Here is a 26,140-nt window from a genome sequence, read left to right on the forward strand (position 1 = left end):
CATAACAAGAAAATAAAGTTTCTATGATCTGCTTGTGGAGGAGAATATTTGAGATATGAGTTTGTTCTTCATTTGAAACAATGTGGAATAGTTTCACAACTCACGCTACCTGGAACACCACAACATAATGGTGTGTCCAAACATCGTAACCATACTTTATTAAATATGGTGTGATCTATGATGTCTCTTACTGATTTACCGCTATCGTTTTGGGATTATAGACGGCTGCATTCACGTTAAATAGGGCACCATCTAAATCCGTTGAGATGACACCATATGAACTGTGGTTTGGCAAGAAACCCAAGTTGTCATTTCTCAAAGTTTGGGGCTGCGATGCTTATGTGAAAAAGCTTCAACCTGATAAGCTCGAACCCAAATCGGAGAAATGTGTCTTCATAGGATACCCAAAGGAGACTGTTGGGTACACTTTCTATCACAGATCCAAAGGAAAGATCTTTGTTGCTAAGAATGGATCCTTTCTAGAGAAGGAGTTTCTCTCGAAAGAAGTGAGTGGGAGGAAAGTATAACTTGATGAGTTAATTGTACCTTCTCCCGAATTGGAAAGTAGTTCATCACATAAATCAGTTCCAGTGATTCCTACACCAATCAGTGAGGAAGCTAATGATGATCATGAAACTTTAGATCAAGTTACTACCAAACCTCGTAGGTCAACCAGAGTATGATTCGCACCGGAGTGGTACGGTAATCATGTTCTGGAGGTCATGTTACTTGACCATGACGAACCTACGAACTATGAGAAAGCGATGATGAGCCCAGATTCTGCGAAATGGCTTGAGGACATGAAATCTGAGATGGGATCCATGTATGAAAACAAAGTATGGACTTTGGTTGACTTGCCCGATGATCGGCAAGCCATAGAGAATAAATGGATCTTCAAGAAGAAGACTGACGCTGACAATAATGTTATTGTCTACAAAACTCGACTTGTTGCGAAAGGTTTTCGACAAGTTCAAGGAGTTGACTACGACGAGACCTTCTCACCCGTAGTGATGCTTAAGTCTGTCTGAATCATGTTAGCAATTGCTGCATTTTATGATTATGAAATTTGGCAAATGGATGTCAAAACTGCATTTCTTAATGGATATCTTAAAGAAGAGTTGTATATGATGCAACCGGAAGGTTTTGTCGATCCAAAAGGTACTAACAAAGTGTGCAAGCTCCAACGATCCATTTATGGACTGGTGCAAGCATCTCGGAGTTGGAATATACACTTTGATAGTGTGATCAAAGCATATGGTTTTATACAGACTTTTGGAGAAGCCTATATTTACAAGAAAGTGAGTGGGAGCTCTGTAGCATTTCTAGTATTATATGTGTATGACATATTGTTGATTGGAAATAATACATAATTTCTGGATAGCATAAAAGGATACTTGAATAAGAATTTTTCAATGAAAGACCTCAGTGAAGCTGCTTATATATTGGGCATCAAGATCTATAGAGATAGGTCAAGACGCTTAATTGGATTTTCACAAAGCACATACCTTGATAAAGTTTTGAAGAAATTCAAAATGGATCAGTCAAAGAAAGGGTTCTTGATTGTGTTACAAGGTGTGAAATTGAGTGAGACTCAATGCCCAACCATTGCAGAAGATAGAGAGAAAATAAAAGTCATTCCATATGCCTCAGCCATAGGTCCTATCACGTATGCAATGCTGTGTACCAGACCTGATGTGTGCCTTGCTATTAGTTTAGCAGGGAGGTACCAAAGTAATCCTGGAGTGGATCACTAGACAATGGTCAAGAACATCCTGAAATACCTGAAAAGGACTAAGGATATGTTTCTCATTTATGGAGGTGACAAAGAGCTCGTTGTAAACGGTTACGTCGATGCAAGCTTTGACACTGATCCAGATGACTCTAAGTCACAAACCGGATACGTATTTTTATTGAATGGTGGAGCTGTCAGTTGGTGCAGTTCTAAGCAAAGCGTCGTGGCGGGATCTACGTGTGAAGCGGAATACATAGCTGCTTCGGAAGCAGCAAATGAAGGAGTCTGGATGAAGGAGTTCATATCCGATCAAGGTGTAATACCCAGTGCATCGGGTCCAACGAAAATCTTTTGTGACAATACTGGTGCAATTGCATTGGCAAAGGAATCCAAATTTCACAAGAGAACCAAGCACATCAAGAGATGCTTCAATTCCATCCGCAATCAAGTCAAGGAGGGAGACATAGAGATTTGCAAGATACATATGGATCTGAATGTTGCAGACCCGTTGACTAAGCCTCTCTCACGAGCAAAACATGATCAACACCAAGACTCCATGGGTGTTAGAATCATTGCTATGTAATCTAGATTATTGACTCTAGTGCAAGTAGGAGACTGAAGGAAATATGCCCTAGAGGCAATAATAAAGTTGTTATTTATATTTCCTTATATCATGATAAATGTTTATTATTCATGCTAGAATTGTATTAACCGGAAACTTAGTACATGTGTGAATACATAGACAAACAGAGTGTCCCTAGTTTGCCTCTACTTGACTAGCTCGTTAATCAAAGATGGTTAAGTTTCCTGACCATAGACATATGTTGTCATTTGATGAACGGGATCACATCATTAGAGAATGATGTGATGGACAAGACCCATCTGTTAGCTTAGCACTATGATCGTTTAGTTTATTGCTATAACTTTCTTCATGACTTATAGATGTTCCTATGACTATGAGATTATGCAACTCCCGAATACCGGAGGAACACCTTGTGTGCTATCACATGTCACAACGTAACTGGGTGATTATAAAGATGCTCTACAGGTGTCATCGATGGTGTTTGTTGAGTTGGCATAGATCGAGATTAGGATTTGTCACTCCGTGTTTCGGAGAGGTATCCCTGGGCCCTCTCGGTAATGCTCATCACTATTAGCCTTGCAAGCAAAGTGACTAATGAGTTAGTTGCGGGATGATACATTATGGAACGATTAAAGAGACTTGCCGGTAATGAGATTGAACTAGGTATGATGATACGACGATCCAATCTCGGGCAAGTAACATACTGATGACAAAGGGAACAGCATATGTTGTTATGTGTTTGACCAATAAAGATCTTCGTAGAATATGTGGGAACCAATATGAGCATCCAGGTTCCGCTATTGGTTATTGATCGGAGATGTGTCTCGGTCATGTCTACATTGTTCTCGAACCCGTAGGGTCCACACGCTTAACGTTCGATGCCGATTTGTATTATGAGTTATGTGATTTGATGTACCGAAGTTTGTTCGGAGTCCCGGATGAGATCACGGACATGACGAGGAGTCTCGAAATGGTCGAGAGGTAAAGATTCATATATTGGAAGGCTATATTCGGACATCGGAATAGTTCCGAGTGATTCGGGTATTTTTTGGAGAACTGGGGAGTTAGGGGAATTCATCGGGGGAAGTATTGGGCCTTATTGGGCTTTAGTGGAAAGGAGAGAAGGGCCACAAGGGGAGGCATCGCGCCCCCCATGGGCTGGTCCTAATTGGACTAGGAGGGGGCGGTGCCTCTCTCTTTCCTTCTCCCTCTCCTCCTCCTTCCCTCTCTCCACCTCTTGGAAAAGGAAGGGGACTCCAACTAGGATTGGGAATCCTAGTTGGACTCCCCCTATAGGCGCGCCCCTCCTAGGCCGGCCTCCTCCTCCTCCCTCCTTTATATACGGTGGAGGGGGCACCCCAAAGACACACCAAAGTTTCTCTTAGCCATGTGCGGTGACCCCTCCACAGTTTTCCACCTCGGTCATATTATCGTAGTGCTTAGGCGAAGCCCTGCTTTGGTAACTTCACCATCACCGTCACCACGCCGTCGTGCTGATGAAACTCTCCCTCGGCCTCAGCTGGATCAAGAGTACGAGGGACGTCACTGAGCTGAACGTGTGCAGATCGCGGAGGTGTCGTGCGTTTGATACTTTATCGGTTAGATCGCGAAGACGTTCGGCTACATCAACCGCGTTACTAAACGCTTCCGCTTTCGGTCTACGAGGGTACGTAGGCACACTCTCCCCTCTCGTTGCTATGCATCTCCTAGATAGATCTTGCATGATCGTAGGAATTTTTTTTGAAATACTGCATTCCCCAACATTTGTTGGGTTGGCATAGATCGAGATTAGGATTTGTCACTTCGAGTATCGGAGAGGTATCTCTGGGCCCTCTCGGTAATGCACATCACTATAAGCCTTGCAAGCAATGTGACTAATGAGTTAGTTACAAGATGATGCATTACGGAACGAGTAAAGAGACTTGTCGGTGATGAGATTGAACTAGGTATGAGGATACCGACGATCGAATCTCGGGCAAGTAACATACTGACGGACAAAGGGAATTACGTATGCTGTCATAATGTTCGACCGATAAATATCTTCGTAGAATATGTAGGAGCCAATATGGGCATCCAGGTTCCGCTATTGGTTATTGACTGGAGAAGTGTCTCGGCCATGTCTACATAGTTCTCGAACCCGTAGGGTCCGCATGCTTAAACATTCGTTGACGATATAATACTATATGAGTTATGTATGTTGGTAACCGAATGTTGTTCGGAATCCCGGATGCGATCATGGATATGACGAGCAGCTCCAGAATGGTCCGGAGGTACAGATTGATATATGGGATAATAGTGTTTGGTCTCCGGAAGGGGCTCCAGATGTTTCCCGAAATGTTTGGGTACGAGAACACTTTATTTGGGCCAAAGGGAAAAGCCCACAAGATTTTTGGAAAAACGCAAAAGGAAGTTTTGCAGAGTCCAGGGGCCAGACGCCAAGGTCCCTGGCGTCTGGCCCTGGAGTCCGAGAAGGACTCTTACCTTTCGGGTGAAACTGACTTTGTGGAGGCTTTTACTCCAAGTTTCAACCCCAAGGCTCAACATATAAATAGAGGGGCAGGGCTAGCACCAAAGACACATCAAGAATCACCAAGCTGTGTGCTGGCAACTCTGTCCCCTCTAGTTTATCCTCCGTCATAGTTTACGTTGTGCTTGGCGAAGCCCAACGGAGATTGTTCTTCACCAACACCGTCACCACGCCATCGTGCTGCCGGAACTCATCTACTACTTCGTCCGTCTTGCTGGATCAAGAAGGCGATGACGTCATCGAGCTGAACGTGTGCTGAACGCGGAGGTGGCGTACGTTCGATACTTGATCGGGACGGATCGTGAAGGTGTACGACTACATCAACCACGTTGATAAACGCTTCCGCTTTGCGATCTTCAAGGGTATGAAGATGCTCTCCCCTGTCGTTGCTACGCATCTCCTAGATAGATCTTACGTGATCGTAGGTAAAAATTTTAAAATACTGCGTTCCCCAACAAAAACTTGACACGCAATGGTGCCCATGGCTTCCATGTGAGCTTCCAGTGGGGATCTTCGCAGGACCCAATGAGTAGGGCCCGGTAGCATGAGCTGGCAGAGTATTGTCCGGAGGTCGTCCATCTCCAACTGAGGGTGTCGTGGGTGGGCGAAAGCACAATGTGTCGTACACGCCTCCATAGCTCGACGTACTGGATCAAGGCAGTGGGTCCCAGTGCACCCATGATGCCTTGCACCCAAGATCTGAGGTGGAGAGCATCCCTCAGAGTGCATGATTTTTGTCGGCGGCGAGGAACGAGCGAGTGCACGAGGGGGGCGATCTCTACCACTGATCTACCGTCGATCTAGTGGTCGCTCCAGAATTTGCAGGTGGTCCCATTGCCAACCTGCCATGTAGTAGACGCCCTGAAGATGGCGGCGAGGAACGAGCGAGATCACATTGCTACTATGCCCCCTAATTAACTGTTGTTTCCACTCAACAAATTGCTTTTATTGGCATAAGACACTTCACACTTATGTACAAGAAACTAGTGTGTTTTATAAGAAAAAGGAACATGAGCCCAGTTGAGTTCCACATTAGGGAAACAAAAACTTGCACTTTTTGCCAAAAAAGATTTTAAAAAATCTTGTGCTCACTTTCAGTCAAGCAGGTGACACTGTGACACGTGGCCACTGCTTCTTCACGAGCCATGGTACAAACTGGGCCCACATAAAATCAGCTGTTCCGCGTCGCGGCTTCCCCTTCACCCGTTTCCTCTGCGCGCGCTCGCCTACCTCCCCCCCTCCCAAATTCGTTCGTTACTTCCCCACTCCGCCCGCCGCCCGCCGGCTGCTCGACGAATTGCCCGTCCCGTCGCCGGAGCGATGATGCCGCCGGCGCCACTTGCCGCGATGCTTATCCTTCCCTCGGCGCCCTCGCTGCGACCGCGGCTCGGCCTCGGGCCGTCCTCTAGCCGCGCGCGCGGAGCCGCCCTCCATGCCCTGCCGCGCCGCCTCGAGCTCTGGCACCCACGCCTCGCCGCCGTAGAGAGCGGGCCTCCTTCCAGCCAATCTTCTGCCCCGCCGCCTCAGCCTAGCTCGGAATTGCTGGGCGGCATCCCAGGTTCGGCATCCGTTGCTTCTTTGTTGCTCGTGCACGTGTTGGTGCGTTGATGTAATGATGCGAGCTTTCGCTGTTCTTGACAGGATTGGATGCGGGGTTCGGAGGCGGTGGTGGTGGTGGTGGTGGAGATAGAGGTGGTGACGCTGATCTCGGGTGGGTGCGGGCGTTCCCGCACGTGCTCACGGCGTCCATGGCCAATTTCCTCTTTGGCTACCACATTGGGTGCGTAAGAGAATACTCCCTCCGTCCCAAAATAACTGTCTTTGGTTTAGTACAACTTTGTACTAAAAAAGTTGTACTAAATCAAAGACACGGAGGGAGTAGTTAGCAACCTCAGGATTTACGATTACATATCCTTTCTACGAGTGTTGAACTGGACGTGCCATTTATGTGTTCTTTCTGAATTAGATTTAAAGTTTAAAGTTTAGAAAACATGCATAGACCTGAACTTGTTTTTGAATATCTTTGATTAGTAATCTCAATCAGTTGTTATGCAGTAGCTGGTAGTCACATCATTACTACATAAATTTTGTATAGGAAATGGTGCAGCTGTCATCAAAATTCGTGTGGCTTCAAGGAAATTTAAATGATCAATGTCAGTTGAAATGTGAACACTGAATTTGGAATGTATGTTGAAGTATGTGTATTTGACTGTTTAATGGGCTATACATTGCAATGTTATTTTCAGTTTACTGGTGCTGATATCTATGTTATGTTAAAACATTCTAGTAAAGTCTCGGTGCATGATGTAATTTGCAGGGTCATGAATGGTCCGATAGAGGATATTGCACGAGAGCTTGGTTTTCAAGGAAATCCGTTTCTCCAAGGTCTTGTGGTCAGCATATTCATTGTCGGTGCATTCTTTGGGAGCTTAGGCTCGTCTGCGCTAGTTGATTATTTAGGTTGTAGAAGGACTCTTCAGATTGATAGTATTCCATTAATTCTTGGGGCTTTCATCAGGTACTTTTTCTACATTCGTAGGTTTATGGAGTTTCTTCTTCTAACTGCTGTCGTAACATAGTTGTACAGAAGTTAACATCAAATTCAGTCTTTCCTCTTAACAGCATGTCCATTTCATAAACATCATTTGTTACGTCTAAAACAATAATACAGCGCACAGGCACATTCGTTGGATGAGATGCTCCTGGGAAGGTTCCTTGTTGGCATTGGAATTGGCGTGAATACCGTGCTTGTTCCAATATACATCTCTGAGGTACACTTCAGAAATGTGATGCTTCAGAATTGAACTGCAGTGCTATAGCACTATGCTTAGTCTTATACCCAGTTCTCATGTCTTGATTGTTTCCAATATCTCTGTATCAGTTTTCGCTCTTTTTACATGCTACTACATACTAGGTTGCTCCAACAAAATACAGAGGCACTTTGGGTACTCTATGCCAGATTGGAACATGTTTAGGAATAATTGCTGCACTTTCCTTGGGGATACCTTCTGAAAGTGATCCACATTGGTGAGGCACCTTTCGTTGGCTTTTCTGCTATGTTAATGATGTAAGTTATCATTGGTTTAATTTTTTTACAGTGCCCGTGATCATGGAACAGATTCATAACAGTTACTTATTAATCAAGCAGATTCATAACCTTTTTTCTCACATATCTCAGTAGTATAGAAGAATAGAACCAATGCAAAGGTTATCAATTGTTGAAATAAATCATAGTCATATGAAGAATATTGCACTGTTACAGCTTTACAGGAGCCCAAATTTCTAGCTTTAACTACTAAGTCTCGAGACTTTACATATTAAAATAAACACTTTGATTTTGAACACTTAACATTTTTGTTAAGCTTTGTGAACAAATTTCTAACCACATGCATTTTATTTTTAGTAGATTCTTAACATGTTGCCTAATTAATATTTTGGGTTCCTTTCCATAGGTGGCGAACAATGCTTTATGCAGCATGTGTGCCTGGTTTTTTCATTGTTGTTGGAATGCAATTCGCCGTTGAGAGTCCACGCTGGCTTGCCAAGGTGTGCCTTTGCTTAATTGTGAGTTTCATTTAGTTGATCAAGACCATTCGCATGAGTACATTCCATCATGTAGCTTGGGAGATTAGATGATGCCAGAAAAGTGGTAGATAATATTTGGGGAGTTTCTGAAGCGGAGAAGGCCATGGAAGAAATGAAATCTGTTGTTGCAAACGACGATTCACAGGCTAGCTGGTCAGAACTTCTGGCGGAACCCCACAATAGAGGTTGTTTCCATTACCTATATATTTCCTTTTGCTGTTCCTTCTTTTGGTCTCTCTTCCTGCTATGAATAACCATAATATGCTTGTGAACTGTATATGTTCGGATTTGTGCATGCCCGCTTATGTATCTAGGTATGGATGTGCACGTTCCTGCACTTACATGCCTGCTTGAGGTTTTGCATCTCATTTTTGCATAACTTTGAACACAAATATCATTCTTTCTCCACACATCTTTTGTAAAGGAGAGGCCATGACCTTACCTGGAAGCATTTTTCTTTGGTATATTATGATTTTTTTCATTAGCAATAAATATTCTCTAATGTATATGCAGTTGCATTGATTGGAGGGTCGCTTTTCTTTCTGCAACAGTTCGCTGGAATAAATGGTGTTCTCTATTTTTCATCATTAACATTCCGTGATGTTGGTATTACCAGTGGTATTTTGGCAAGCTTATATGTTGGAGTAACCAACTTTGGAGGTTAGTTAAACTCCGTTATTCATGTTCTTTATGTTGTATTTTATTCATAAACTCATGTACCATGTTTTGGGTGGTTTTAGGGGCACTTGTTGCTTCAAATTTGATGGACAAGCAAGGACGGAAGAATCTTTTGATAGGGAGCTATCTTGGAATGGTATGCAGCATTTTTCAGGCAGTCCGACATAATCTTAAAATTTTTGTAAAAAAATATCTGCATTTTCCTTTTATTGGAGAGTTGATGGCGAGTATATTGTTCCTTTGGTGCGCCGATATGGTTTTCCTGATATTCAGGCAATCTTGCTATGTTGGTATGGTCCTTGTGCAAATACTGCTCTTGTTAAAAATAATAATCTAATGCCACTTTCTTCCCATTTTCAGGCATTTGCTATGTTCCTCATAGTGTTTTCCATCAGCTTTCCCCTTGATGAAGGCGTTGGACATACCCTCTCAGTTACCGGAACTCTTTTGTATGCACTTTTACCTTCTTTCTCTCTAGCATATTCCTCATTCCATGGTCCACAGCAATTTAAAATGTGAGGACTAAACCTCGTTGCATTGCAATCACTTGACAGTTGTGACAAATAACCAGAATCTTGGTTAGAGACCTCACTCATGCTATTTGTGTTTCACTAGTATTGAAATTGGCTAGGTATGTCGCTCTTTTGTCCATGTGTACAGAAAACTTATGATTGCATTTTCAGGTACATTTTTTCTTTTGCTCTTGGTGCTGGGCCAGTCACTGGAATTATCATACCTGAGCTGAGCAGTGCCCGGACACGCTCAAAAGTTATGGGGTTCAGCTTCACTGTACATTGGGTATGCACTCTACTCACTCTGTATCAAGAGTATTGTCCAGTCTCAAAAAAAAACTGTCCTGTCTACCCCTATATGCTTATGGAATTGATTGTTTGTCAGATATGTAATTTTGTGGTGGGACTATATTTCCTGGAGCTCGTAAAGTTGTTTGGCGTCGGAGCGGTGTATGCAGGTTTCGGCGGAGTCTCCTTGCTGTCCGCACTTTTCGCTTATAATTTCATAGTTGAGACAAAAGGACGTTCTCTTGAGGAAATTGAGTTGTCTCTGAGCCCTGCTGCCCCTGGAGAACAAAAGTAGAACAGGTTGTTGTATTAAGTTATGCCGATGGGCCAAAAAACAGCATTCAACTGCCTCGATGAGTTTTTGAGCCGAGAAGTACATGCACACCAATGCCTGTGGGTATATCTGGAGGTCATGTAGAAGCAGTAGCTCTTTAGCAGCAACAATTTATCGCACAGAGACACGGTTTTGCCTAACTTCGATCATTACGCCCATGTATATAATACATCATATTGTAATTGAAAATACACCCCAGTTGATAATAGCGCTAGCCATTGGTGTGCTGTCTAAATACTGGGTAGAGCAAATACCATTCTTGTATATGTAGTTTGCAGTTCTTTATACATGAATTTTTTTTTTGCGGGTCTTTATGCATGAACATTGTGTATTCTTCCAAAGATGTGTAGTCATAGCATCGATATGGCTTGAGGGCAACGTATCCTATACAAATTGATAGTTTCAACTTGGCATTCAAAGTACTCCCTCCGTCCCGAATTACTGGTCACAGAAATCGATGTATCTAGATGTATTTTTAGTTCTAGATATATCCATTTTTGCGACAAGTAATTTGGGATAGATGGAGTATTTCTCGGGTGCAAGGAAAACAAATCTGCTGTGAGTAGCGACTGTTTCACATCCATTTGTCTTCTTTATTCTTTTTTGCGAAGTGCACGAATTCGAAGTTGGAACTTTTTCAAGAGCACATAACAGACTATATCGTAAATTACGCCTTCTTTCTTTCTTTCTCGCAGAGCACTTCTCGTAAGCCCCACATCTGGACAGACTCGCGCAGGAAACAATTTATACGCGCTGGTCATTCGCCGCTGAGGCACCCGCGCTGGAGATATTATCGCCGGTGTTTAGCAGCCAAAACTCCCAGGGCAAATCATTTATAGTTCTAAATCAAGGCCATGCATGGATTTCCTTTCTTCTACTTTGAAACAAGGTTGCTTGACCTGCCTAGGCGACGAGTATTTTTAAGAGCTAATCGCAACAAAAAAAAAGTATTTTTAAGAGCTGTGCAGTGTGCACACACACGCTTCTACCCACTGCACGACCGGATTCCTACTCACTACGACTATACCACACCTTAGTTAACTCGAAAGGAAAGCGAGCGGAGCTGATATTATCTCGACTGCTCGCTTGGCTGCGGTACTCACGTATCCTGTACGGGTAATAACATAAACCCGCCTTCATCCGCTCCGCTCCGCCCACCCCACCCCCCAATCTCAAGATAACATTCTCGGGATTATTTAATTTGCTCGACGTAACCAGCCCCAACTCTCTGATAGGATGCTCGTGGTAAACCGTGAGCAATGACCGACCGGCCTTTCTTTGATCGTCGTTGTTTATTGGGGCAGAGGCCTGGAGATCTTTTGGTGAGGTATTGCGAGTGTTGAATGTTCAAAAGGAGTGGAGATATTTCGATGCACGTCTCGAAGATATCTGGTAGTCGGCAACTACCTGCCTAAGCATGGGTGACGGTTTAACAGCAGGCCGTGCAATTTTCTTATAGTTTGCTCATCATGGTTATGTAGCTTATCGCTTCCTGTGCCCATCATATGACAACCCGAGTATTCTGTAATAGTAGTAACTTGTGAAACTGAATCTCAATCGCAGGGACTGGCTGAGTTTTCTCTTCCGTTGTCGCAAGGAAAATTAAGGAAGCATTTGTAATTCATGAAATAGTTTGTGCAGCACATTTGATGCTTAAAAAAGCCAGCGTGGTAGGACGACATGTATATTCCCGGAGCCCAGGGAGTATCATGTAAAAGAATTTAGTCTAGCCGTCCATTGGTCTAAATTTAAAGCTCATGCAATGGCACCTTGCTTTTGAATGTTCTCCCCCATCCATGACGAGTTGACGACAACGTTGGGTCCATTGTTGCAAGCCACGGGATCTACCTTTTGCAACGGTCACACATTTACGATAATGCGACACGGGAAGTGTGTCCAAACAGGTGCCGCACCTCGTGTTTGAGATCAGCATCGTCTCTAAACATCATAGTGAGGATTGACAGGAAAGGCACCATTACGTGCCTAGTTGTTCAAGTGGATCTTGTAACACTAATTTAGAAATTAAGAGCTGAAACATCAGACCGCTATGTTCAACTGGAAAACTCCTAATTTCTTTTAGCCATAGTGTGTACAAAATACTTGCTAGGTAAAATACTCCCTCTGTAAACAAAATATAAGACGTTTTAGAGATGAGGATGAGAACAAAAAATTTATACAGCGTCACTGATAAGAACATCAGACTAGTCTACTTCCCAATTGCGCACTGGTCGTCAACGAACACTCAAGATCTCGTCAAAATTCATCATGGTTTCGCTATGTCCGTGATTGTTCCATATTTTAGATCGGACGGCAGAGCCTCTGGTTGGATGGTGCATAACTTCCATCTCGACCATCGGCTGCAGAGTTCAGCGCATGAAGCCACCAATAGAGTCCTCCGCATCTCCCCTGATCCTGCACTCGGCAATGAAACCCGCTCTCACCGGCCGGTGGTCTGACAACTTGTAGTCGCAGGTCCCATATTGGATTTGTTTCAGGCCCTTGCCGCGCCAAAGAATGCGATCACACCTGCACACAAAAATTTACACAACCAAGGTCACATTAATTTGTCCCTGAGATAATCCCATCTCATCTATGGCGTTCTGAGGCATCAAGCTAGCTAACCATGCGGGAGCACGCTTCTTCTCCCCTCGCGCTGCTTCAAAGCACCAGTAGTACTGATCAGAGTTTGGCTGGTACTTGTAGGTGGGAGAGAAGGTGACCGGCCCTTCCTGAAAGCCCTCAAAAAGCCGACCCGTTGAGAATTCAGACACTAGCTGCGATAGAAACATGAGGAAAGGAAAAGCATAGTGGTATTCAGTAAAAAAATTCTGGTGGTTTCGTTAAGGATGGCAGATCAGGTTAGCTCGGCAAACAATACCTGATCGTTCTCTAACAAGGTGGACCAGTTCTTAGCTTTCACCAGCAACCTTGTCTCAGGCTCTTCCAGTGATATCCTATAATTCAAGTCGCCGAGCAAAACTACTTGGCTGCACAGATGATAAAAGGAAACACAAAATAAATGTCATGACCAAATCGGTGCTGCAAATCAAGACAAAATAAGCAACGCAGATAGTAACGTATGTATAATACTGTATCATCTAGCATCTCGCTGGATTCGTAGTTCTCAGTTGAGATGCCCTTATGTCACATCAAAGTAAGGACTAAAGAATGCAATCATTGGAATAACGTCAAAGCTAATCCATAGGGGTTAATATCCGTGGTTGTTTGATACTACAGCACAAATTTAAAGATGCTTTGGGATTGCCTGTTGAAGAAATCTAAGAGGAACACCAAATGCAAAGGACATACGAACACATGAGGTGCGGATGCTGTAAACTTACTCGTGATCGAGGATTTTCTTTGGCAGTTTTTTATGTCCACCACCATGGAATCTCGTCCTTGCAAGTATATCCGCTGCATCAAAGTTCCTTAGCAGCACATCCCCTTGTTTGCCACCTGAAGCCAGGTGACAACAAACAACACAAAAGCTCGTCTCATGCAGCAGAAATCGAACTGATACTGAACCCTGCAATCCACATATCAACATATGCATGGCCAACAGTCATGAGATTGTGCAGACGGATGATACACACTTATTAATACTCATGAGTGCAAGCAATGTGTACCTTGTTCCCTAGATAGCCCATGATACCTGAACCAACACATGACACATCCAGATGGTGAATGTATGACCTAAGATTGCTTCTCACCCAGACTGAGGTAAAGATGCCCACCATCTGCTTGCTCCTGATGCATATAAAGCACCCCTCTTGTGCAAAGCTTTCCATTGCACTACTATTTGTAGTTGTATGCTGCAACTGTGCTCCATCCCGTGTCTTCTTTTTGTTTAGTGCCTTCCCAATTAGTGAGTTCCACTTTGTAGAGATACACCTCTTGCTAGGACCAAGCACATTTACTGCATTCAGTGGCACTATTTCTTGGAACCTAAAACACCATCAGCACACAATATTATTCAGCTAGAACTAAACAGCACTAATAACATTAGATGGGTTGGCACTTAGCACGTTGAACTGAACTAGATACTCACCCTAGAACATAGATGTCGTAGGAGTTAGCTCTTGTATCCAACCAATCCTCCAAGTCCAGATCATCTGTTGGTGCTACACCACCGATATTCCAAGTACTAGCAAACACCCTTCATGTCCACAAGACATTGTCAGGAACGAAATGCAATGAACGAACTCGGGTGCTACGAGGTATACCACAAAAATCACCTGTATTTCAGTGTACCCTGCCTATCCAAGGGACTCTTTCCCAAGGTCTCATCCACTATGCCTGAAACATCAGAGATGGATTGATCGCCATGTAGCTCCTGGTGGTGCAGTATCTTATTTGTCGTCATCCTTGGCAGGATGATCTAGAAGAAGAACATCATATGTTATATGCTTCAACTCTGCAACAGAAAGAAGGAAGGCGTAGTTACAAATGCATGTTGGCTCACTTGTCCAAACTTCCTGTTCTCTCCCATGTTGTGGTAGCCTACTATGGACAAGGAAGAGATTGTCTTGCTGTCTAATAGTGGCATGCAGCAAGTAATCATAAACACAGCGAATGCTGCAAATATATAGCTGAGCAAATGGGCAGGAAAGAAAAGGGAGAAAGCAGTAGCTAAGATGTTGACAGAGTTGCAAGTCAAGAGGCTTCTCATCGTTTCCACCAACTCCAAAAATGATTTTTTTTTTCTCTTTTGTGCAAAACTTAAAATGTTCACATGATACATAATTGGTCCAAGACGTGTTAAGCTTTCTGTAGACCAATTAGTTACTGCTGGTTCTGATCTTAACAGAAGATAACAGCTAGTTTACAATTTTGGCGTCACTTGTGTCAATGGCTCTATGCTAAAATAATATAAAATAGTACAGAGATATTACAGGTAACATCAGAAGAAAAAAAATGATCAAGTGGTATAAGAAATAATGTAAATATGCAATCCAAAGTGTTCTGATAGGCGAGCTACACTGTCATGCTTGATTGGCTGGGGAAGAAACCATTCTCTGTTGAATAATGGCTGGGTGGGAATATAAAAAGGCCTACTTGTGCAACTTGCTTACCCAATATATATTGTTATTATTATCTGTTTGTGATGACACCTTTGGTTTTGGCACGAAAACCACAAACTGGTGTTTCAACTTTGCTAGAACTTGGACTTACGTATGTAGCTATTCCACTATCTGAAAAGATCTCAAGACTACGTTTCTCGGAAGGAGAAAAGGAAAGATAGAGAAAAGATCTCAAGGTTGTACCAGCTTTGTGCCATGGTGTGGATAGATCCTGCAGGTGGCATATGGCACATAGACCCAAAAAAATCATATTAGAGTTAAAGCGCTCAATTATGTGTTTTTAGTAACATAAATGTCATAGTAGGCTTACCTCTGCCTGAATTCCAAGTGGAAGATATTATTACATTTGATACTTATCAGGTTGGGCTCCTCTTCACAGAGGAGAAAAACAATTACTCCCTCCGTTCCTTATTAGTTGTTGCTCAAACGGATGTATCTAGCACTGAAATACGTCTAGATACATCCGTTTCAGCGACAACTAATATGGAACGGAGGGAGTACTAATAGTGAATTCACAGGATCTTCTTCCCAGAGGAGAAAAACAATTACCAATAGTGAATTCATGGGCTCCTCTTCACAGAGAAAAACAATTACTAATGGTGAATTCATGGGCCAGGTACTAGAGATAAAATGAACAGAAGAACTCATGTTGTACTCCCTCCGTCCCAAAATTCTTGTCTTAGATTTGTCTACATACGGATGTATCTATTCACATTTTAGTATTAGATACATCCGTATCTGTTAGAACTAATCCTGTTATTAGTGCGTACGATTAGATATGTTGATAAATTGAAGACAGGAATTTTGGGACGGAGGGAGTATATTTTAGTTCTAGTGGTCATGGAGACGCTACAAGTTGGTGATTTGACAAAAGAATCACAAAAGAGCAATAAAAGAATATAAAAAAAGGGACATCAAAAGAGACAAGCAAGCACCTCTAGGCAAGACTACTGCCCACCGTCCATTTTCCCGAACAACTAAATTGGAGGCTACTAGCTTGTCCCATGTTTCTTCATTGGACAAGGCACCATTCTCATGAAACCATCATCGTTCTTTTTGCACCGAGGAAACCAAGGCAGGAGTAGGATGGTCCTGAACCAGAAGAGGAAAAATTGTGTTCGTGCATTTCTATGAGAGACCTAAGTACCTAACTACACATTGGAATGTAGTCACACACAGCTGTGGGAATCTAAAAGCAGGTTTGTAACCACATGCCCACATGTATCATCATCCTGATCCTAGTAAATGGACGGTGGTGGTTCCCAGCGAGTCTCCAGTTGCATACCGTCAGTACTGGTAGAAGGCTAGTGGCTAGATGAACATGCAGACAATGTATAAGTTGCCAACCCTTGGGTCAAGAGATGCTGTGTGCATGCGATAGTTTTTTGGAAATTGTATGCATACAAATAACAAGAATAATGTGAAATTAGTCAAGCATTCACAACGACCCGTTATAAAAAATCAATCTTGCATTCAACCACTAACAGTGGTATGAATGAGAAACATATTTCGGTACTGTTACTTAACTTATAACATTATTACGAACATTTCAACCACCATGACAAGTTCATATTTTAAGAGTTCGACTGAAAAAACATCATGCATATCCATTTTCAATAACTCAATAACATTTTACTTCAAAAAAAAATGTACAATCTTCTGTATACTACTGATAAACAGGTATACACCTTTTATCTATAAACAAGAACAAGAAAAGCATACAATATATCTGGTGTACCTCCAGTTCGAAGTATATGAGGTTTAAAAATAATATTGGGCTTGGAACTACTAAACACGCAAAGAAAAGAGTTGCCAATTAACTACTCCCTCCATTCCAAAATACTAGATGTTCTAGGTCTGTCCTAAGTCAAACTTCTTTAAGTTTGACCAAGTGTACAGGAAATTTTGCTAATATCTACAATATCAAACATATATAGTATGAAAATATATTTTATGGTTAATCTAATGAACTAATGTGGTGTTGTAAATGTCTGTATAGTTTTCTGTAGACTTGGTCAAAAGTTAAAGAAGTTTGACTTAGGACAAACTTTGAACTTCAAGTATTTTGGAACGGAGGGAGATTTTATCATAAGTCAATATTACAAGCACACATTACAGATATTTAGATAAATGGCACAGTAAACAATTGTGCAAGCAACCTTGATGAGATCTTGACAAAGAACGGACTGGTACCAGCTCACTTGAGTTGCATGGTCAACTTGGATGATGTCCGTCTGATAGGATCACATGTGCCAGAGACTATGACGATGCAGATCGAAGAGCCACGAGCACGCGACTCAGAGGTTATCTACATGTCAGCTTACATACATAATTTGAGTAGCATAACTCCAATAACAGTTAGTTTCCACATCGATGTGATCATGGTTCTCATAATCCCATAATAACTTGTGTTATCCAACTCCGAAAACATGATCAGGTCTGAGTTAGATACATGGTATCTTCTCTTTTATGACGATGGTAGGAAACCCACTATAACTTCAGTAATATTGAAACCCACTATAAGTTCAGCAAAGGAGATATCTGATTGTTCAACTGTCACTATATACCTTCCATAAAATGGATAGAAACTAGGAGTATATATTTTTGTGTACATGCAAACAAGTGATCGGGGTTTCTGCGGTCAGTGACAAATAAGAACGTCTGCCTTCTGTAAATATCAAATAACACTTGATGGATTGCAGCATTTTCTGAACTGTTAATTCACTGCATGCACCTAATTGGCACTTGTTACACAATCATATCACGAAAACTTCAGCACAGCGGGATAGCAAAACAAACCAATACCACCACAGGAAAACAAATCTCTATTGGTAAAAAAAAACTGGTGCATAATGCTTGACACAACGGCGCTATGTGAATATCCACTTCATATAAATTAGTGTATATCATCAATAACTTGTCAAGAGCAGTTCTATATATTTGCAAATTGATACACTTCTTTACAATAGCATAACTGATGACAAGATGGACACTGAGTTGCACCTTTTTTTTCTGTCAAGTTGCAGTTGTAGTATTTCTATATTATAATTTATTGGAGATGAGCTGAACTGTACCCAGCATGAACTGTATCTGTTTCATATAAATTAGTGTATATCAATCAATAACTGGTCAAGAGCAGTTCAATATATTGTCGAACTTTCTACTGATAATAGCACAACTGATGAAAAGATGGACACTGAACTACACATTTTTTACTGTTACAAGTTCCAATTGCAGTATTTCTATATTATCATTTACTGGAAATGAGCTGAATCTGTATCTGTTTCAGAACCCATCAAACACAATGTACAAGGACAAACGACGTATAGACCAAAATTTCAAAGGAAACGATGCATGCTGCTGTGGAACAGAGGGGGTACCTCAAACCTCATACAGATATCTTCTGATAATAGTTTAGGTACAAATTTGTGAACAACACTACCTGCGAGATGCACAAAGAAATAGGGTTGAATTTATGATATCAGAGATGGTCACACCACATACACGAGAGCGACATATTTGCAACCAATAAGATGTGAATCTTCCACCACTTTTCAGAATTAAAAAAGATATAGCCATGTCAGTATAGCTGGTACAGAAGGATGGACTTCAAATTATAGCGCAGTTGACACGAAAAGAAAGTTCATATATATCATCTTTGCCTTCAACAGCACAGATGCATAACACAAGAACTGAAAGAGATACACATATATTACTCATATGTGCACAAGCATGCAAGCGGTGCTGTAAGTGGTTAGATTGCACTGTTGCACAAAAAGATACATTAATAAAACATCTTGCTGCACAGACAAAAGGCTAATAATATGCACACACCAATAATAGTCATTGTTTTTAAGGATAAAACTATGATCCTCCAATGTAATCTATTCCACATCATCATTTCATTTCAGAAACAACCATCATACCTCAAAATTTAACATAGAAGCAAATGGCATCTGCAAGTATGTTATGTACATTACATGCCCTATCTAAAGTGCAACCTTTGTTAGAAGCAAAATTATATAGCATTAGTTTACTTCATGATGATTAGATGAAATAACCAATATACCATTGAAGTCTGACTCAACAAAGGGAGAAGCATATCGACATCCTATTGGCTATAGCATGATGTAGTATGCTATTAAGATCATGGTATTGATAGTTTTGGGACTAACAAAATAGGTAACCATGAAATGTTGCCTGGTTGTAATGTCTGCAGACAAAACTACCATTGTAACTTACACCACACAAGACTGTAATAGGGGTTGGACTATGTTACTGGCAAGTGGCAATCCATCAAAGAATAGTCAATTGTGATAACATAGCTGACACTGCACAATAACCAATACAGCTCATCATTAATCTGCTAGTGCGCACATCAGTAACATATCGCCTGGCTCTATGCCCACACCATTACTATGTAAATTAAATTGATAAGTTGTGCTATCAGATGGATGATCAAAATTTACTAGAAACCAGTAAGAGCATCCAAATGCAATCCAGCAACAAATATTGAACTAATAACTTTTCTTTTTAACTAATGGAATAGAATGGAAGTACATTATTTCTTGCATAACTTACATCTCAGGTAAGCTCCTTTCATACCCTTTATTAAAAAGTAAATAACTAGACAAAAACATCTATGAAGACAGCCGCAGATGCTAAAACATCGTGTGTTACAATTATCTTGTCCTATATACCATGTTACAAGTGAAAGCACCTCGTAGCTGATTCACCTTACCATCTGTGGAGAGCATTAAGTCTTGAACTCAACCAAGTGATGATGTCATTGGCTATATCATCCCTTTCAGGCTCGAAGAGAAGGTCATGCAAATATCCGTCATATAGCTTTATCGATTTATGAGTCGACATTGATGCTTGGTAAAGTCGTTGGGATGCTCTTGGGTCAGTTATCGTGTCAGCTGTCCCATGAAGAACTAGAAAAGGGACTGTAACTCTACTTAAGTTTCTCTGCAAGTATGATGATATCCGGAGGATTTCGTTGCCTGTTCTAACTCTAATCGGTCCAGTATACACAAGTGGATCTGCATACTTGATCTTCAGAGCCTCTGGATCACGGGAAACAGGAGGTCCTCTCTTATGCAAAGCACTAACCCGGTATTTCGGAGCTAGCACCGAGAAGATTGGTGCAACAACCTGGTGTTGAGAATAACCAAAAAATATATAAGAATTTGAAAACAGCACTTATTTTTTACCAAGGTTCCTACTGCAATCACTAGTACCAAATGAAACGACTGCATCCCATGTCGATTACCAACTAAAGTCAATTCTTTGCATAAATATGACGGAAAGTACAAATCAAAATTACTGAGGAAAGCAGTGATTCTTTCATAACAAAAAATGCAACACTCGATTCTACAGTTTAAATATGTACCCTCTTGTTGGAATACTGAAGTTTAAACTTCACAACAAACTACTCCCTCCGTCTCAAAATAACTGTCGCTCATCTAGTACAACTTTAGTACTCACTCAGTAAAGAAATATAAGAGCGTTTAGATCACTACTTTAGTGATCTAGTGATCTAAACGCTCTTGTATTTCTTTACAGAGGGAGTACAAAGTTGTACTAAATCAGCAACACTTATTTTGGGACAGAGGGAGTATATTGCAACCCTTACAAGTTAAAATAATATTACATGTATTCACGGCCTGGTCCACACAGAAGGTTAAAAATGCAAAATATTTTACACTGTATATATATCCATATAAATAAAGGAATAATAAAATGCACCTTCCTTCAATTGTTGTCACCTGTTACAGTTCATTTTTTTAAAACTATATGTACAACAAACATAACTAAGGAAGCATATCACAATGGCAAGTACTCCCTCCGTTCCTAAATATTTATCTTTTTAGAGATTTCAAATGGACTACCACATACGGATGTATATAGACATATTTTACAGTGTAGATTCACTCATTTTGCTCCGTATGTAGTCACTTGTTGAAATCTCTAGAAAGACAAATAATTAGGAAAGTAGGGAGTAACAGGGATAATGGATTTTAGCACAGCATACCAATATTTCTACGTATTGACATGATAAGATCATTTAAAATGTGGAGCTAAATCTCCCCGGTGTCGATAGATATTACCCTACTAATCTCGTTTCATTCAAGTAACATCAAGCATATGAGGATAGTATTCCAGGAGTGCAAGATGTAGAAAATGGAAAGATGGCTGTTGTTCATATAACACAGACCCCAGCCACAGAGCCACTCCACAGCAACCTTCGGTTAAAAGAAAGGCGCAGTAACCACTAGAAAGAAAGGCATTGTTCAAATGTGCTTACTTTGATAATCGGATGAGATGGCTGAACGTGAATAGCTGGCGAGGTCAAGATCAAACCTTCTATATGAACTTCCACACAAGGGTCTAGTGCTGCCTTTGAATCAAACAAAAGGAATACAAGTTAGTAACTTAGTATTCCAGTTATGATGCTTACGGTTTAATACCACCAAGAGAATCAAACAATATTATATAACTGCTTCTTATACCAGCATACCTTCAAAACAATAGCTCCACCTGTGGAGTGGCCAAATAAGAAGCATGGCAAGCCATAGTTTTCTTCTAAGACGACATCCTCTAAAAATTCTTTCTGCGCACAGAGAAACTTAGTTCAAGAAAGCCCAGATACAAAAGAAGCTATGACTAGAACTCCATATCTCTGCAGTTATTCAAAAGATTAAGAAACATTACCAAGTCACCAACAGCATGATCAAGCGATGAAACATAACCATGCGCACCATCACTTCCGCCATGTCCTTGAGAGAAAAGACACAATGCAACAATTTAATAAGAAAGACTCCAAGTGTATGAAGAGAAGGAGGACTGAGAATGGAAACCAGTTCGTTAACTTCCAGGACGAAAGCAGCAGAAGAAATATTTGGTAGTAGGTATATACTGTGCCATGTATATATGATATTAATAAGGTTGTTTATACTGAATAACCGCATACATAGCTGACATGGCAACAGGTATCCTGCGACTACTAAGAACAGTGTAGATTAACTTGAGCAAGATGATAACCTAATTAAATTATGAGTCTATCAACTTCATATTGTATTTTTGATCTAATTTGAAAGAACTTAAAATCATAAACCTCAGGTGAACTTTATAGTTGGTAGTAGGGATTACATAATGAGTTATGAATCTTACTAAAAGCAATAATCAGGTGAAAGCCCAGTATATTACGGTAACTAACTCACCGATCCAGTCCATCGCATAAACTTTAAGACCTTGATCATTCAACAACTTTGCAAAATGGTCGTATCTTCCACTGCGGGACACTCACTGCTGTCAGCAAAACCCACTATCGAAATCGATCTTGGTATATCCATATAGTATATATACCTATGCTCATTCAGACCATGTAGCAGAACAACAATACCCCTACAGGATTTGAAAAAACAAAGATGTCAAGATAAGTGTCTACAGAAAACTATATAGTAGAAAATGCAGTAGATCAAGTAGCATCCAGCTCATATGATGATACAGTGACAGTTAGCTAGTTATAAACTCCTATATATCATACATCCTGTAAATTTTTCAATAGCATACAACAACAACAAAGCCTTTGGTCCCAAACAAGTTGGGGTAGGCTACAGGTGAAACCCATAAGATCTCGCAACCAACTCATGGCTCTGGCACATGGATAGCAAGCTTCCACGCACCCCTGTCCATAGCTAGCTCTTTGGTGATACTCCAATCCTTCAGGTCTCTCTTAACGGACTCCTCCCATGTCAAATTCGGTCTACCCAGCCCTCTCTTGACATTCTCCGCACGCTTTAGCAGTCCGCTATGCACTGGAGCTTCTGGAGGCCTGCGCTGAATATGCCCAAACCATCTCAGACGATGTTGGACAAGCTTCTCTTCAATTGGTGCTACCCCAACTCTATCTCGTATATCATCATTCCGAACTCGATCCTTCCTCGTGTGGCCACACATCCATCTCAACATACGCATCTCCGCCACACCTAACTGTTGAACATGTCGCCTTTTAGTCGGACAACACTCAGCGCCATACAACATTGCGGGTCGAACCGCCGTCCTGTAGAACTTGCCTTTTAGCTTTTGTGGCACTCTCTTGTCACAGAGAATGCCAGAAGCTTGGCGCCACTTCATCCATCCGGCTTTGATTCGATGGTTCACATCTTCATCAATACCCCCATCCTCCTGCAGCATTGACCCCAAAAACCGAAAGGTGTCCTTCTGAGGTACCACCTGGCCATCAAGGCTAACCTCCTCCTCCTCACACCTAGTAGTACTGAAACCGCACATCATGCTGAAAATGCAAAGCATGCAGTAGCAGCGCATAATGTCTAAATATGATATATGCATTCTTATGTTTTAACGAGCTGCTCCCTCCATTCCAAAATAATCAAAGTTCTGGAATTGTCCTAAGTCAAACTTCATTAAGTTTGACCAAGTCTATATAAAAAAAATATCAACATCTACAAAACCAAAATTACTTTGTTAGATTCATTATGAATTACATTTTCATATTTTATTTGATATCGTAGATCTTTGCGGATTTCTCTATAGACTTGGTCAAACTTTAAAAAGTTTGACTTATGAAAATTGTAGAACTTCAATTATTTTGGAACGGAGGAAGTACAAATGAATTTTTTTGTGAAGTAATATACATTTTCAGTAACGTATCTCGAGTTCCCTACCCAAGTACTAAACTATACGAAATAGCAGCATTAATGAGCAAGTTGCCGCCAAGTGCGAACCATAACAGTCTTTTCCTAGATAGAATATGCTTCCACTCTGTCATTACAGGTTGACGCCAAGGGCCAACCATGACAAAGTAGTTTTCGGCCTAGACAGAAAACAGCCAAAAACTTCTTTTGTGGGTTTGTCAGTCATTATAGCTATGTACAGGTTGCTAACTTCACTTTTAAGTTCCCATAAAAGTTTGTCTTTCTTTTTTGGAGATATATGTGTAGGTTTATCTGATACAACAACAAAATGTCAAATTTATAGCCTGCGGCTTGGTAAGCACCATCGCTTCCACTATTTTGCAGGAGTCCCTCATTTCAGAACTTTGTTGTCACAATGTTCTAATAACACAATAAATATTGGATATGCTACTTAATCTAGGGATTAATTTTGCATGTGCAGCTTCACATGTAGATCCTACATTCAACTAGACAGAGCCCAATTTATGGCTGAGATTATTAACAATTTTTCCTGTCTTCATACTTCTGAGAAAAATAAACTTAAAATCTCATCAACTAGTGCTTTCCATGAATATCTGCTGCCCCAGCTCCATGAATCAAATAATATATATAGTAATAAAACCCATCACCAGAAATGTCTCCCCAGTATGCTTCCCCGTGCTAATGAAAAGATTCCACCACAAGTAACCACACTGGTCCCTGAACACTCCGACAGAATGATTAGTCCCTTGTAATCTAGTCCGCGCACATAGAAATCTTAACATTAGCTAGCCTTATGGTTGGTAAACAAACATATTTGTCATGTAATCCCATGTTTGCATGGTCTAATCCCCACAAAATCACGTGCAAGGAACCAAAATATTCTGACATTCTCTCATGATTCCCTACTATCAAACAACGGATGGCACCCAAGACAAAAAATGTGTATGCACTACTCGATGGTACCAACACAGATCAAATCAAATTGCGCCAAATTAAGCGTAACACAGATCAAATCATCTCCAACTACTAACTTACAGAGAGCAGACACGCGTGATGCCACAACCGCGTCGAGCAGCAGAGAAAAAAGCGCCGCTACAGGGTGAATCGGTGCTACTACGATAACAAATGGAATTTGCACGATGCTGCGTTGGCAAATGAGGTGGGAATACCTGACGGGGTCGGCGGCGGCGGGAGTCCACGACTGGGTGAAGAGCGTGTCTCCCCTTGCCGTCTCGAACACGGCGAACTCCCGCCTACTCCTCCCCGTCCCCGCCTCCTCCGCTTCCTCCTGCAGCCTCCGGATCGCCAGCTCGCGCCTCACAGCCGCGTCCATCTCCTCCGCGCCCCTCCACCACCTCCTCTCCCCCTCCCCCTCCCCGTCCTCGGCCGCGGCCGCCATTTCCGATGCACGCGGCGCGGCTAGGCAGAGCCGACTGGGCTGCAGCGGCAGCCGCCGCGCCCTCGCCGCGACAGGCAGCGGGACGACGACCCGAACCACCGCCGGCAACCGCAGGGGTGGTCGGGGCGCTCTGCCCGCCGGCGAGGCCGCCGGGGCCCACATGTCGGCCGAGCGCGGCGGGCGGGTCGCTCCGAGGAGGAGGGAGCGTTGGTGGAAACGGTGGGCTCGAATGGAACAACGGGGGCGGAAGCGGGAGGGATCTGGCAATGGAAGCTTCTTCGCTTCGCGAGAAATCTGTCGTCAAATCTCCCCCTCGGTCTCTCCTTGAGCTCGATGTTTATATTTGGCGAGAGTTTTCTAACGTAGACATTCGCCGTGGCGCTTGGAACAACGCGGAGGTGAGGAGGTGGGCCGCGGCTGGACCAAAAGCCGTAGCTCGCGAGCTTAATGAGGGCTTGATAGTTCGGTTCGTTAAGCTCGTAGCTCGTTTCTTAATGAACAGAGCCAATAATTGATTTTAGCGAGCTTAACGAGCGAGCTAACGAGTTTCACGAGTAGCTCGTTAAGCTCGTTAGTAACAGCACAACGCATATTTTCATCTTACGTGACAATTTTTTTTTGTAGCACCTCAGCCCATCTATTTAATCTAATCGACATATGAGGCAACAAACTACTTCATTTCTTTTTGTCATCATATTTCATCTTGAAAACCATACCTCCACATTCATCATGTACAT

At 41.9% G+C, this 26,140-nt stretch overlaps 3 protein-coding genes across 8 annotated transcripts; 1 reads left to right on the forward strand and 2 right to left on the reverse strand.

Annotated features, from left to right (window-relative positions):
• Positions 1–6,074: 6,074 nt before the first annotated feature.
• Positions 6,075–10,542, forward strand: LOC119301489 (probable plastidic glucose transporter 1). The gene is made up of 12 exons (XM_037578459.1): positions 6,075–6,400; positions 6,484–6,622; positions 7,160–7,360; positions 7,514–7,613; positions 7,757–7,869; positions 8,295–8,388; positions 8,462–8,612; positions 8,941–9,087; positions 9,168–9,241; positions 9,466–9,554; positions 9,789–9,903; positions 10,003–10,542. Exons 1-12 carry the CDS (start codon positions 6,163–6,165, stop codon positions 10,198–10,200), a joined length of 1,659 nt encoding a protein of 552 aa, XP_037434356.1. The 5' UTR covers positions 6,075–6,162; the 3' UTR covers positions 10,201–10,542.
• A 1,727-nt stretch (positions 10,543–12,269) lies between these two features.
• Positions 12,270–17,594, reverse strand: LOC119301490 (type IV inositol polyphosphate 5-phosphatase 9-like). 5 transcript variants are annotated; one of them, XM_037578462.1, is made up of 9 exons: positions 15,631–15,768; positions 15,504–15,531; positions 14,475–14,653; positions 14,288–14,395; positions 13,866–14,184; positions 13,581–13,765; positions 13,118–13,226; positions 12,862–13,013; positions 12,270–12,765 (listed from the first exon to the last, which is right to left on the reverse strand). In XM_037578462.1, the coding sequence occupies exons 3-9, from the start codon at positions 14,600–14,602 to the stop codon at positions 12,606–12,608; spliced, it is 1,161 nt and encodes a 386-aa protein (XP_037434359.1). In that variant the 5' UTR covers positions 14,603–14,653; positions 15,504–15,531; positions 15,631–15,768; the 3' UTR covers positions 12,270–12,605. The 5 variants fall into 5 exon arrangements, with proteins under 5 accessions (XP_037434359.1, XP_037434361.1, XP_037434360.1 ...); XM_037578464.1 differs by lacking the exons at positions 15,504–15,531; positions 15,631–15,768 and adding an exon at positions 17,480–17,594; XM_037578463.1 differs by lacking the exons at positions 15,504–15,531; positions 15,631–15,768 and adding an exon at positions 16,256–16,346.
• A 1,039-nt stretch (positions 17,595–18,633) lies between these two features.
• Positions 18,634–25,791, reverse strand: LOC119301491 (monoacylglycerol lipase-like). 2 transcript variants are annotated; one of them, XM_037578465.1, is made up of 8 exons: positions 25,174–25,791; positions 22,692–22,730; positions 22,547–22,617; positions 22,038–22,102; positions 21,844–21,936; positions 21,631–21,723; positions 20,062–20,477; positions 18,634–18,762 (listed from the first exon to the last, which is right to left on the reverse strand). In XM_037578465.1, exons 1-8 carry the CDS (start codon positions 25,563–25,565, stop codon positions 18,759–18,761), a joined length of 1,173 nt encoding a protein of 390 aa, XP_037434362.1. In that variant the 5' UTR covers positions 25,566–25,791; the 3' UTR covers positions 18,634–18,758. The 2 variants fall into 2 exon arrangements, with proteins under 2 accessions (XP_037434362.1, XP_037434363.1); XM_037578466.1 differs by having other exon boundaries at positions 18,660–18,762; positions 20,057–20,477.
• Between the last annotated feature and the right edge of the window lie 349 nt (positions 25,792–26,140).

This window comes from Triticum dicoccoides, chromosome 5A (assembly GCF_002162155.2).
Source record: "Triticum dicoccoides isolate Atlit2015 ecotype Zavitan chromosome 5A, WEW_v2.0, whole genome shotgun sequence".
In the NCBI taxonomy this organism is placed as follows: domain Eukaryota; kingdom Viridiplantae; phylum Streptophyta; class Magnoliopsida; order Poales; family Poaceae; genus Triticum; species Triticum dicoccoides.